The sequence below is a fragment of the Neovison vison genome, chromosome 9 (assembly GCF_020171115.1).
Source record: "Neovison vison isolate M4711 chromosome 9, ASM_NN_V1, whole genome shotgun sequence".
Classification (NCBI taxonomy): Eukaryota; Metazoa; Chordata; class Mammalia; order Carnivora; family Mustelidae; genus Neogale; species Neogale vison.
The window spans coordinates 37140216-37154174 of record NC_058099.1 but is presented as its reverse complement, the minus strand read 5'-3'; the positions used below and the strand labels follow the sequence as shown (position 1 = coordinate 37154174).

Below are 13959 nucleotides of genomic sequence, written 5' to 3'. Positions count from 1 at the left end.
GATCAAGCCCTGCTTCAGGCTCTGTACTGGGCGTGGAGCCTGCTTAAGATGGTCTCTCTGCCCTGTGCTTCTTCCCCACTTAAAAAAAAATGAAGATTTTTTTTTTTAAAGATTTTATTTATTTATTTGACAGAGAGAATTCACAAGTAGACAGAGAGGCAGGCAGAGAGAGAGAGAGGGAAGCAGGCTCCCTGCTGAGCAGAGAACCCGATGCGGGACTCGATTCCAGGACCCTGAGATCATGACCTGAGCTGAAGGCAGTGGCTTAACCCACTGAGCCACCCTGGTTCCCCCCAAATATGAAGATTTTTAAAGCTATTCTTTCATTTAAAAAATATATATTTTATTTATTTATTTGACAGAGATTACAAGTAGGCAGAGAGGCAGGCAGAGAGAGGAGGAAGCAGGCTCCCTGCAGAGCAGAGAGCCCGATGCGGGGCTCGATCCCAGAACCCTGGGATCATGACTCGAGCTGAAGGCAGAGGCTTTAACCCACTGAGCCACCCAGGCGTCCCATATCCTTCCATTTTTAAAATCATGTCATTGTAAGAATGGTTTGCCAGATTGCATGGCAGCATACATTGGTATGCTCTTCTGGTTGCTTGATTGAAACAGTCAACTCAATCAGGCTGCAGCAGCAGTCACTGGGGTTCTAACTTGCTTGCATATTTCATATAACAATTTAATATTTTGAATTAACCATTGTGCATATGCTTATATACATCAGTTGTATGTGTTTTGTTAAGTCATTTTGGAGTTAAGTCAGTCATGCTCAGGGATTTGCTTTTTTTTTTTTTTTTAAATATTGTTTATTTATTAGAGAAAGTGAAAGAAGGAACACAAGCAGGGGTAGTGGGAGAGGGAGAAGCAGGCTTCCTGCTGAGCAGGGAACCCAATGCGGGGCTTGATTTCAAGACCTGGGATCATGACCTAAGCCAAAGGCAGACACTTAACTGACTGAGCCACCCAGGTGCTCCAGGAGTTTGCATTCTTTATAGCAGGTTAGGCATCAGATCTGCCAGGTAAGATATTTCCTATTGTCTAAGGATTATTAGACAATACTTTAAAAGTATTCAAATGATAGTAGAGAGGTAGATCTGAAGTTGCCTCTGGATCACTTTTTTTTTTGGATCACTTTTTTAAGGACTCAGTAACTTTTTAAGAAATTTCTCCATCTCCTTACATTCCTCACCAAAATTTTGTTGTTTAAGTGAAACATTCTACATGAGTAAAATTTGAGAAATATTTTTTTTCTTTCCTTTCCTTTCTTCTTTCCTTTCTCCTCTGTTTTCTTCTCTCCTTTCTCCTTTCCCTTTTCTTTTTCCTTTTCTTCAGTAGGCTTCACGCTAATTGTGGAGCCCAGCGTGGGGCTTGAACTCACAACCCTGAGATCAAGACCTGAGGTGAGATCAAGAGTCAGATGCTTAACCAACTGAACCACCTAGGTGCCCTGAGAAAAGATTTTTTTTCTTTCTCTTTTCAGCTTCTGCTTTTAACTGCGGAGCTCTTACTTGAATGTCTGTAGCTTTAGAGTTTTTAAGAGTAAAAAAATCTTATTTTTAGATATTATGTAGTTTAAGGAATAGAAATTAAAGGGAATAGGCAAAAAAAAAAAAAAAAATAGGGGGAGAATATCAATCTTGTTGGCATCTGAGTGCAGGAAATCAAATTCAGCCTGGTCTTACAGAGCTGAAATTAGAAAGCCAGGAAGCTAAGGCTCATACTCCCTCCATCTCTCAGGAAGCTACATAGCCTTTTCTTAGGCTTTTCTCTGTGGGTGTGCTCCATTTTTATTCTTCTGTTTATAGACTTGCTCTTTTGACCTACTTGTGTAGAGTGCGTAGGGTCAAAAATGGCCACCCCCCATTATTATGCTGCTTGCTACTTGATCTTTCAGTTTAAGTGGCTAACAACATGTAGCTAAAAGTTTTTCTGTCTTTTGGCCAAGGGAGGATCTGATTGGTACAGCCTAGCTTATAGGCCTGTGGATTGAATCTCCCTAAGGTAGGTATTATCTGACTGGTTCATTAGGATTAATGAGTGTATGTGTGTATATAATTCTTTCAGGGCATTTGAGATGTGGAGAAGGAGGTAACATTTGTTATTGTGACTGGATATTAAATTGCTTTTTGTCTTTTTAAATATTTGGGCTGACTAGATCCTGTGCTATGACTACTACTTGATTTACTTTCCAAGTTCATTTTTTAAAAAATATTATTTATTTATTTATTTATTTGACAGAGACACAGCGAGAGAGGGAACACAAGCAGGGGGAGTGGGAGAGGGAGAAGCAGGGTTACCTCTCAGGAGGGAGCCCAGTGTGCTGCTCGATCCCAGGGTCCTGGGATCGTGACCTGAGCCTAAGGCAGATGCTTAACGACCGAACCACTCAGGTGCGCCCCCCCCCCTTTTTAAAAAAAAGATTTATTTATTTATTTATTTGACAGACCAGAGATGGCAAGTAGGCAGAGAGGCAGGCAGAGAGAGAGGAGGAAGCAGGCTCCCTGCAGAGCAGAGAGCCCGATGCGGGGCTCGATCCCAGGACCCTGGGATCATGATTCGAGCTGAAGGCAGAGGCTTTAACCCACTGAGCCACACTGAGCCACCCAGGCGCCCCCCCCCCCTTTTTTAAAGGTTTCATTTATTTATTTGTCAGAGAGAGAGAGAAATGTGTGCGCACAAACAGGGAGAATGGCAGGCTGAGGGGCAAGCAGGCTTCCCGCTGAGTAAGGTGCCCAATGCAGGACTGGATCCCAGAAAGCTGGGATCATGACCTGAGCTGAAGGCAGATGCTTAACCAACTAAGCCACCCAGGTGTTCCTCAAGTTCATCTTTTTCAACTAAGGCAGAACTTCTTCCACTGTCATTAATAACTACATATCCCTAAATGACAGAATAAGAGAATAAGCAGTTAATTCTGAAAGCCCTTTAAAAATATTGTGCTTGTATTATATTATGTAAATTGCAAACCCTTGGCTTAGTTTAAATCAGGCCTTTCTTGGAGTCTGGTGTTTTAAAATGTTACTTCTCTTTAGTTTTTAATTTATTTTCCACTTTATTTAAGAAAAAATTATTTTCCAGAAGTCACTTTTTACATTTATTTTTATTTTTAAGATTTTATTATTGTTATTATTTTTTAAGCTTTTATTTATTTATTTGATACCAAGTACAAGCCAGGGGAGTGGGAGAGGGAGAAGCAGGCTCCCTGCTGAGCAGAAACCCCCCCCACTCCCCAACCAATGTGGGACTTGATCCCAGGAAACTGGTACCATGACCCGAGCTGAAGCAGGCACTTAACCGACTGAGCCACGCAGGCGCCCTATTTATTTTTTTTTAAAGAGAGTGTGTGGGTGCATGGGATTGTGCAAGCATTGGGGGAGGGGTAGAGGGAAAGCCAGAGGTGGATCCTTACTGAACTGAGCTACTCATGTGCCCCCAGAAGTGGGTTTTTAAAAACGTTTTAACCGGGGCACCTGTGTTACTCAGTTGGTTAAGAGTCTGCTTTTGGCTCAGGTCATGATCTCGGGGGTCCTAGGATCCAGCCCAGCATGGTACACCCTACTCAGCAGGGAGTCTGCTTCTCCCTCTCCCTCTGCCTTTCCCTGTGCCCCTCCCCTGCTCTCTTTCGCTCTATCTCAAATAAATTAAATGGAGAAAAAAGTTTCAACAAAAAGATTCCTTTTTTAATATCTGAGAAAGTTCCTTGAGATTCTAATTTAGGAAAAAAATACGTGTATGATCAGATAAAACTTAATGAAACTAAACTCTTTCCTTTGAAAGGCCACACTGTCCTATTTATGACCGTTGAGGTAGCTAACTTCTTAGGGAGGTTCATTATGCCTTTGGTTTAATTTCTCCTAGGATATTGAAATACTTTTTCTGCTGAGCGATGAAGATGTTTTATTTTAAATTGTTTTTAAAGTTGATCTGTTACTGCTTTACAGTGTAATGTAAAGAAATTGCCGTCATTGAATCATTGCTCCCCTTACCCCACCATCTTTCAAGAATTTTATCTTTGTTTTCAGCATTGTTACTGTGATGTGCCTTCGTATGATTTTCTGTGTATTTATCCTGCTTGAAATTAGCTAAACTTCTTGGATCTGTGGGTTGATATCTTTGATCACTCTGGGAAAATTTGCAGCTATTATTTCCTTTCACATTTCTTCTGCCCCATTGTTTCTCTCTTATCCTTTTAAGACTCTAATCATACACATATTAGGCTGTTTGATACTGTCCTAAATACCTCTTAAGGCTCTGTTCCGTTTTGTTCTTTTTTTTTTTTTTCCTTTCACCTTTATGTTTCAGTTCAGTTAATTTCTTTTGACCTACCCTCAGGGTCTCTGGTTCTTTCCTCTGCTAAATATTTTCTGATTATCAGGACAGCCTGGTTATGAACCATCAAAGATTATCTCTCTGATACTGCATTTTTCATTTCTGGCATTGTTGCTTTGTTTCCTTATATTTACGTCTCTTATTGAAATTTCTCATCTGCTTACACATGTTCATCTTTTCCATTAGATCCTTTGGTATATTTATTACAGTTATTTTAAGCCTTTCTGATAATTTCAATATCTTTGCTATCCCTCAGTTTGGTTCTGATGACTGGTTCTTCTCTTAATGATGGATCACATTTTCTTGCTTTTTTGTGTGTCTTATTTTGATTGAATGCCAGACATTGTATCTTAAAAAGCTGATTTTGGGGGAAAAAACGCTGATTTTGTAGGTTATCTGGCTTTTGTTGTTAAGGTATGGGTTGCATTTTCTTGTGACTTTACATCCTGTAGCAGATATCTGTATAATGTTGTGTGAATCTGTCTTCATGTGTGTCTGTCAACTTCAATTAATTAAAGTTTGATTTATCAAAGGTGGGGTGCATACACCAGCAGGGGAAGGGGCAGAGGGAGAGAATCTCAAGCAGACTCTGTGCTGACATAGAGCCCCACATGAGGTTCAGTCTCATAACCTTGAGATTATGACTTGAGCTGAAATCAGGAGTTGGAGGCTTAACCTACTGAACCACCCAGGCACCCCTAATCTAAGTTTAAAACCAGCCTAATGGCTTTAAGATAGTGATACCTGGTCATGAAATTGTATTTTTCACTAGATTTTAAGTTTGGTCTTTACTCTTGGTCTTTTTCAAAAACTTCAATTTGAATCCTCAATTTGAAGTCACAGTAAAACCTGAATTAAGCATAATCAGGTTTCTACCCTCCATTATGAATTCATCTCTCCTCTTCTCAGGAATTACAACTTTTTTGCAGAAAAACGTGCCGGTGACAAGATTATAAGTATATCAGCAATTTGAAAAGAAAGAAATCACTATGATGCTTTCCGAGAATTTATCCTAATTTACTACATTTTTAGCCGGTTCTCTTCCACTGTGGTGTAATGCAAGGTCAGGTGTAGAAACTGACTTCAGGGAACTGACACAGCCATAGTCAACAGAGATAGACTTATTTTCTTTCTTGAAACTGAACTTAAGAAAGTGAGCTCAGACATTTTAGGAAGATATTCAGTAATAAAGACTGAAACTGAAAAGTATTTGGGGTAAGCTGGAAATTTGTCACACTGTTTAATTCTCTGGGCCATGTAGGTAATTGAGTTTTATTGAATCTATTTAAAAAATAAGGTATAATGAGAAATGAGAAATTGCTGTCTTTAATTATATGTATTTTGATTTATTGGATTAAAATGAATAATTTGTAAGGCACAGTTATATATGCAAAATACGTTCTCAAAGCATGATCTCATAATCCTCAAAGCATGATCATTAATTAAACTACGGTAGTCTTCTGTCCATTCAAAAGGTTGTTTGCTTTGTTGCCATTTCTTTATTTTTTTTTTAAAGATTTTATCCACTTATTTGATAGCCAGAGATCACAAGTAGTCAGAGAGGCAGGCAGAGAGAGAGGAGGAAGCAGGCTTCCTGCTGAGCAGAGAGCGGGATGCCTAGCTTGATCCCAGGACCCCGAGACCACAACCCGAGCCAAAGGCAGAGGCTTTAACCTACTGAGCCACCCAGGCGCCCCTGTTGGCATTTCTTTAAATGCCTTTTTTTTTAAAAGGTTCTATTTATTTAACTTTTTTTTTTTAAAAAAGATTATTTATTTATTTATTTATTTGACAGATCACAAGTAGGCAGAGAGACAGGCAGAGAGAGGAAGGGAAACAGGCTCCCTGCTGAGCAGAGAGCCCGATGCGGGGCTTGATCCCAGGACCCTGGGATCATGACCTGAGCTAAAGGCAGAGGCTTAACCCACTGAGCCACCCAGGCACCCCTAAAGATTTTATTTTTACGTAATCCCTACAGTCAGTGTGGGTCTCAAACTCTCAACTCTGAGGTCAAAAGTTATGTGCTTCATCCATTGAGCCAGCCAGGTGCCCCCAAAAGTTTTGTTTTGTTTTGTTTTTTAAAGAGAGAGAGAGGAGCGGCTGGGTGGCTCAGTGGGGTTAAGCCTTTGCCTTCGGCTGAGATCATGATCTCAGGGTCTTGGGATTGAGTCCTGCATCAGGCTCTCTGCTAAACTGAGAGCCTGCTTTCCTTTCTCTCTCTCTGCCTGCCTCTCTGCCTACTTGTGATCTCTCTGTCAAATAAATAAATAAATAAATAATATTTTAAAAAAATAAAATAGAGAAAGAGAGGGGCTCCTGGGTGGCTCAGTTGTTAAGCGTCTGCCTTCGGCTCAGGTCATGATCCTGGGGTCCTGGGATGGAGCCCTGCATTCGGCTCCCTGCTTAGTGGGAAGCCTGCTTCTTTCTCTCTAACTCCCCTTGCTAGTGTTCCCTCTCTTGCTGTCTGTCTCTCTCTCAAATAAATAAAAATCTTTTTGTGTGTATATGTGTGTTTAAAGATTTTATTTATTTATTTGACAAAGATCACAAGTAGGCAGAGAGGCAGGCAGAGAGAGAGGGGGAAGCAGGCTCCCTGCCAAACAGAGAGCCCAACATGGGTCTTGATCCCAGGACTCCGGGATCATGACCTGAGGTGAAGGCAGAGGCTTTAACTCACTGAGCCACCCAGGCACCCCTCAAATAAATAAAAATCTTAAAAACAAAGGAAAACAATAAAAGAGCATGCACCACGAGGTGGGTTGACGGGGTGGGGAGGGACAAAGGGAGAGAGAGAGAGAGAGGATCCCAAGCAGCTTCTATGCCCAGTACAGAGCCCTGTGGGGGCTTGTTCTCATGGCCCGGAGATCATACAACCTGAGCCGAAATCAAGAGTTTGATGCTTAACTGACCGGACTACCCTAAAAGATTTTTTGGTTTTAAGTAATCTCTGCATTAGAGTCTCCATGCTTTACTAACTGAGCCAGCCAGGTTTCCCTAAATGTGTTTTTGCCCTTTATTCTCCCCCGTCCCCTTTCTCCAGTAAATGCGTAACTGTTGGCTCATTCCCTACCAACAAAGTTTAAAGGATCAAGACCAGGGAGTTAGAGGATGTGCCAAGTGACCTTGGCATTGCCTTTGTTTGTGAAATGAAACAGATTCTTATTTTTATTTATTTATTTTTAAGATTTATTTATTTATTTGACAGAGAGAGATCACAAGTAGGCAGAGAGGCAGGCAGAGAGAGGGGGGAAGCAGGCTCCCCGCTGAGCAGAGAGCCTGATGTGGGGCTTGATCCCAGGACCCTGAGATCATGACCTGAGCTCAAGGCAGAGGCTTAAACCACTGAGCCACCCAGGCGCCCCTTTAATGTAAAGATTTTTTAAGTGACAGGGTTTTAGGGTTATAACCAGTACTTGGTTTTTTTGGGCAACCTGTGATGATACCTGATAGTTTGGTGGGGAAGCACCTCGTATATTTTTATGAGTAGCCTTGCCATTTTAGGTAAATCATTTTGAATTTTAATAAAAGTTAATCGAATGTGAGTTAGCATAGGGGTGAGAGTTAAATATGAAAGAATTATAGAACATGCTGCTTTTTTTGTTCTTACTGAGCATCTTTTTTATTTATTTATTATTTATTTATTTATTTGACAGACAGAGAGCACAAGTAGGCAGAGAGGCAGACAGAAAGGGGGAAAGCAGGCTCCCTGCCGAGCACAGAGCCCGATGCGGGGCTCCATCCCAGGACCCTGAGACCATGACCTGAGCCGAAGGCAGAGGCTTTAACCCACTGAGCCACCCAGGCGCCCCTTACTGAGCATCTTATCTGCCAGTTATGCTAGGGTTGGGAGGTGTAGATAAAAAGCATTTATCCCTTCTTAAGGGACACTCAGGATTTTCACTCAAGAGTGTCTAGGCACAGAATGCTAAGACCTGAGGGGCTGGTATGAACTGGGTGTTCTGAGATTAAGAAGGAACTTGTTAAGCTCATTCTTACAGGACTGGAAATAATCAAGTAAAAAAAAAAAAGGGTGGGAATGTGATAGGTATTGCCATTTGAGAAAATAGTACATCTACAGATATGACCAATGAAGATCCTAGAGTATTAATAATTATGGTTATTCCCCAGAAGAATTGTTAAATTGACCACAGTTGTGAATTTAATTTGCTTGCTGAGTGGGAGATACATAAAATGTTTCAGTTCTGACTAGAAGATAGGGAAAAGAGAGATGTCAGCCCCCAAGGGTGCAACTAGGGGCCTTCTTTCTGCTGGAGGGTTTCAGGTGTATCAGAGCAGTATTTACTTCAGGAAATGGGAATGATGAGAAGATTTCGAACATATCTTGAGTTTGTTAAGTCTTGAAATCTGTTTTTAGAAAGGGAGAGAAGCCATCTTCATGGTAGAGGGGTAATTGTATTATTCTGTCTAATATTTGTATATTATTTGTATATATATATATTATTTGTGTATATATATTTGTAATTGTAATATTATGTCTATAATTCTAAGCATTCAAGGAAGTAAACCAGTGTGAGGCCCAGAAGCAATCCTTTTTTTAAAGATTTTATTTATTTATTAGAGAGAGAGGGCAGAAGCAGGAAGGGAAAGGGAGAAGCAGGCTCTCCACTGAGCAGGCAGTCCAACTTCGGCCTTGATCCCAGAATCCTGGCATCATGACCTGAGCCGAAGGCAGGGGCTTAACTGACTGAGCCACCCAGGTGTCCCAACAATCCTTATTTTACTAGCTGTTAATAGTAAAAAAGTAGGAACTATTTCATTGTCCATGATGGTTCTGCCAGTAAGTTAGCCCCAGATCTGGTCCAGAAAAGAAATCATGTACAATTGGGAGTGTATAGTTAAAGTCATATATAAGAGCCACTCTCATTTTGTCTGACTCTAAATCAGTGATAATGTCCTGGTCTTTCTGTATGATTCAGCATTTAGGCTTATTTAGCCTTCAGGGAGTTAGAGCAGTTGAGTTGTATGTGGTTTATGTCTCCTGATTAATCCTTTTTTGATTCCCATAGTCTTGTCTGTTTTGTTTGTTTGTTTGTTTGTTTTTATTTACTTATTTAAAAGAGACCATGAGCAGCGAGGAGGAGCAGAGAGAGAGCGAGAAGCAGGCTCCGCACTAAGCAGGGAAGCCCGATGTGAGAGTTGATCCTGAGACCCTGAGTTCATGACCTGAGTTGAGGGCAGACCCTTAACTGACTGAGCCACTCAAGCACCCCTGGTTTTCCTTTTTTCATAAGTGCTATGCTTCTTGAATATTTCTACATCTGCTGCAGAATATAGTTTAAAAAATGCAGAGTAGGGGCACCTGGGTGGCTCAGTGGGTTAAGCCTCTGCCTTTGGTCCAGGTCATGATCTCAGGGTCCTGGGATCAAGCCTCGCATCAGGATCTCTGCTCAGCAGGGAGCCTGCTTCTCCCCACCGCACACACCTCCCCCCCTTACCTGCCTCTGCCTACTTGTGATCTCTCTCTCTGTGTCAAATTTAAGTAAATAAAAATCCTTTAAAAAATAAAAAAATGCAGAGTAATTCTTTGTATTAATTAGAAATGATTCTTTCTAAAATAGAGAACTCCTAGTCAAAGAGGTTCTTTTGTGGAGGTTCTATCAATTCATCAGTATTAAGTGCCTAATATGTATAGGTTTTGGCATTACGTCAGTGAATAAAATAGACTTATTTGCTTGTCTGCAAGGAGCTTATATTCCATTGGGCCAGACAGACAGTAAATATAATTTAAAAATGAATTCCTTAATATGTTAGATGGTAATAAGTGCTGTGGGCGAAAGGATAGGTGGTAACATGGGAGTACTGCCACGAGGGTCAGGTTGTTTTGAATAGAGTGGTCAGAGCAAAGACTTGAAGAAGTCGCAGGAAGAAGTCGCGTGAATATTTCAGGGAAGGACATTTCAGATAGAAGGAGCAGCCACTGCAGAAATTTTGAGGTGGGTTTGACCTTGTCGTGGTTGAGGAGCAATTACTGTGAGTTAGTGCAGTGGGATTTGGAGAGGCCTTTTAGGCTTCTATGAGTACTTTGGCTTTTATACTAAGTGTAATTGAAAATAAACCCTAGTAAGATCAAGTAGGCTCAAGCAGGATTTCCTCCACAGAGGTCTAAGGTCAGGAGAAGGTAAGCAGTCAGAGCGGCAAGTCTCTGTAACTTCTAGTTTTAGGATAGCATAAATTTATGTTGTATCCTAGATGTAAGATAATAGCAGAACAAATAATAAAGTTATTTGCTGATATTTTCTACTTTATTTTTGATTGTAGGGACTTTCAGTTACCTTGATGATGTCCCATTTAAGATAGGAGACAAATTCAGAACACCAGCTAAAGTTGGTCTTCCTATTGGCTTCTCCTTGCCTGATTGTTTGCAGGTGGTCAGAGAAGTACAGGTAAGTGGTGATTTTTAGTTAAAGTTTAGTGTATTTAAAAAATTTGAAGAGTAAGATTTTGATGTATAGTGAATAGGAATAAAAACCATTCTCCTATCTCTTATTTTTGTATGTCTCATAGCAGCTATTACTGCTTGGCTCACATTGTCTGTTTGTCTTTCTCTCTGTCTCTCTGTCTCTGTCTCTCTCTCTCACACATACACACACACACATATGCACACACTTACATATGTTTATTTATTACAGATCATCTACAATCTGTTAGACTGTATATTCCTGGGTTTCTGTACCTTGTCCAGAACAAACCCCTACTGCCCATCTGACTTGCTCATTTACTTCTTTCTCTCTTTTGATGTCCTCATTATCTTCTTGGTCACTCAAATTAGGAAATCTTTTTCTCTCTGTTGTGTCTCACTTTTACCACCCAATTCATCCTTCTGTGATTTTTTTTTTTTTTACCTGGACTTCTGCAGTAGTCCTCTTTAATTGGCCCTTCTGCTTACAGCACTTTAAAAAAATTTTTTTCGTATTGTTTCTAGAACAATATCTCTAAAGTAAAGTTTCCAGTTGTCATATCTCTGTTAAAACAAAACAGAACAAAAACTTACACTGATTCACCAGTCCTTATTTAATCAAGTTTAGACATAAGGTTGTGGTAAAGCACCTTAGCTCATCATCTCCATATCTCCTACGTCCCAGGTGACTACCAGTTCATTGAACATACCGTGTATATGACCTATAGTACTATGCTTTTTTTCATGAGCTGTTACCTCCACCTTGAATGTTTTCCTCTTTCTCACTGTACTAAAAGCTGTCTACCTGTTAAAATCTGTTTATTCTTCTAAAATGTGCTTAGATGCCATCTCAGTAGCTTCTTTCTCAACCTTTCATCTTTAAAGCTCAGTTACATATAAAATTTAGAATTACTTCTTGAAAGCAGCAAATAGCCTTATATTCTGTGACTTCATTTCTTCCCTCAGTGCACATTTATTTAGTGCCTACTTTTGAGCGGTGCTCTGCTAGGGTTGGGGATAGAAATAAATACCTTAATCACTGTCCTCAACAGCTTGCAGTTTAGAGAAAGAATTAAATGGGAAAAAAGGAAAGTATGTTACCAATCAAACACTTCTTTCTATGACCTTAAGAGTTTAGAAAATACAATTTTCTGTCAAAGGAGTTTTATTTCTGGGGGATTGTCTGAGGTACCACCATGTTACCCTAAGAAATGTTTATCTTCCAGTATATTCAGTAGGTAATCACATGGGAGAGTTTCAGTTGTATTTTTTAAAGTAATAGCTTTATTGACATATAATTCACATATCTTGAAATTCAGCTTTTTAGGTGTCCACATAAGTGTTTTTTAGTATATTCAAAGTGTATAGCCATCGTCAGTATGTAATTCCAGAGTAGTGTTCTTATCCCAAAAAGAAATGCAGTGTCCATTAGCAGTCACTCCTTATTTCCCTCTCCCCCGCCAGCCCCTGGCAACTAGTAAATCTACTTTCTGTCCCTATGGATATGCCTGTTTTGGACATGACATATAAATGGATTAATACAATAGATAGTGTTTTGTGACTGACTTATTACACTTAGCATAATGTTTTCACTATTTGCTTATTATTAGTAATGCTGGTGTGAATGTTTGTGATAGGTTTTTGTGTGGATGCGTGCTTTCATATTTCTTGGGTATATAAGTGGAACTGCTGGGTTGTTTTAGGGTAACTGTTTAACCTTTTGGGGAATAGCTGTACTGTTTTCTAGAGTGGCTGTACCATTTCACAGTCCTGCTTACAGTACATGAGGGTTCCAGTTTATCCATATCCTTGCCAACTCTTCTTATCCATCTTTTTGATCATATGTATCCATGTGGGTTTTACAATGACTCTTACTGCAGTTTGATGTGTATTTCTTTAATTACTAATGATGTTGAACATCTTATATAGTTTTGAAAGCTGAATTAATAACCCTTTTGTGTATGGTGACTTTATTGGGCCAGAAGAGACACAAATTTCCCATATATAGAAAGTTTTACATTGTTCTGTTTGGTGACATTTTTTTTTTTTTCAGATTTTATTTATTTGTCAGAGGGAGAGAGAGAGAGAGAGAGGGAGAGAGAGAGTGCTCGAGAGGGCACAAACAGGGAGTGGCAGGCAAAGGGAGAAGCAAGCTTCCCGCTGAGTGAGGAGCCTGATGCAGGACTCTCCCAGGACCCTGTGATCATGACCTGAGCCGAAGGCAGATACTTACCAACTGAGTCACCCCCGCATCCTGCTTGTTGACTTTTTTATTGGCTATAGCAAATGTCAGTAACCACTTTCTGTGTGCAGGATACTACTGTTAAAATAGGATTAAAAAACACCATTTTCTTTTAATAGTTCTCTTATTACTTACTGATTCATTGATTAATCCAGAAAACTTGTTTTGAATCCTAAAACAAGGCTTTGCTGGGAATTTTCTATTTATCTGATCAGCATAAAGCATTAATAAGTGCATGGTACTGCCCTCACTGTATTCATAGCGCCTACTAATAACAAAAGAGGATTTTTGAGCTCCATTCCTGTGTGAAACAGTTGAAATATTTTTGTTCTCTTACCGCATATGGTGCCTTTAAACTTTTGACTTCCTGGGTCTCCAGGAGGAATTTGGTTGTGATATTGGTGCTGGTCTCCTTTCTTTTCTCAGAAGGGTCAGACCTAGAGCTCTAGACGGATGGATAACTTGGTGCTTCCTATAACTTTGTCATATTTGCCCTTGCATGACAATGCAGACTTCAGGTTTCAGTTAAAAATTCATCAAAGTAAGCCAGTAAAACACATAAATAATTCTTGCACCTAGGGCCTACAAAGTTTTCATTGAATACGGTAGTGGTGGTGGCCATAGTAGTAGGGGGTGGCCTTAGTGTCATCGTTTAGAGTAGAATCTGGTATCACTCATTCATGAGTTGGAATTGCCATTTAATAGAAGTGTAATTTTGTGCAGATTACTTAAACCCTCTGGGTCTCCATATCCTCATCTGTAAAGTGGGGATAATTAGCTTTTAAGGTTGTTGTAAGATTAAATAAAATAATGCTTTTATAATATTTGCTCTGGTTCCTGGTACTCCATAAATATTAGATGCGGTTATTATTTATTTGTACACTCAAACCACATTCTTATTTTTTCATTTTAATATTTCTGTTCTTTTTTTTTTTCTGTGTTCCAAGTATTTTATACTACTTTCATA

At 39.8% G+C, this 13959-nt stretch overlaps 1 protein-coding gene across 2 annotated transcripts in view; it reads left to right on the top strand.

Moving 5' to 3' along the window:
* UBAP1 (ubiquitin associated protein 1) overlaps nucleotides 1-13959 on the top strand; it is a 64080-nt gene that overhangs the window by 36389 nt on the left and 13732 nt on the right. The window contains exon 3 of one of the 2 annotated variants that reach the window (XM_044265500.1): nucleotides 10612-10736. The exons of the other annotated variant lie outside the window; for it this stretch is intronic. Coding sequence (XP_044121435.1) covers nucleotides 10612-10736 — 125 coding nt within the window. The remainder of the gene's footprint in view (nucleotides 1-10611; nucleotides 10737-13959) is intronic. 2 annotated transcript variants of the gene reach the window in all.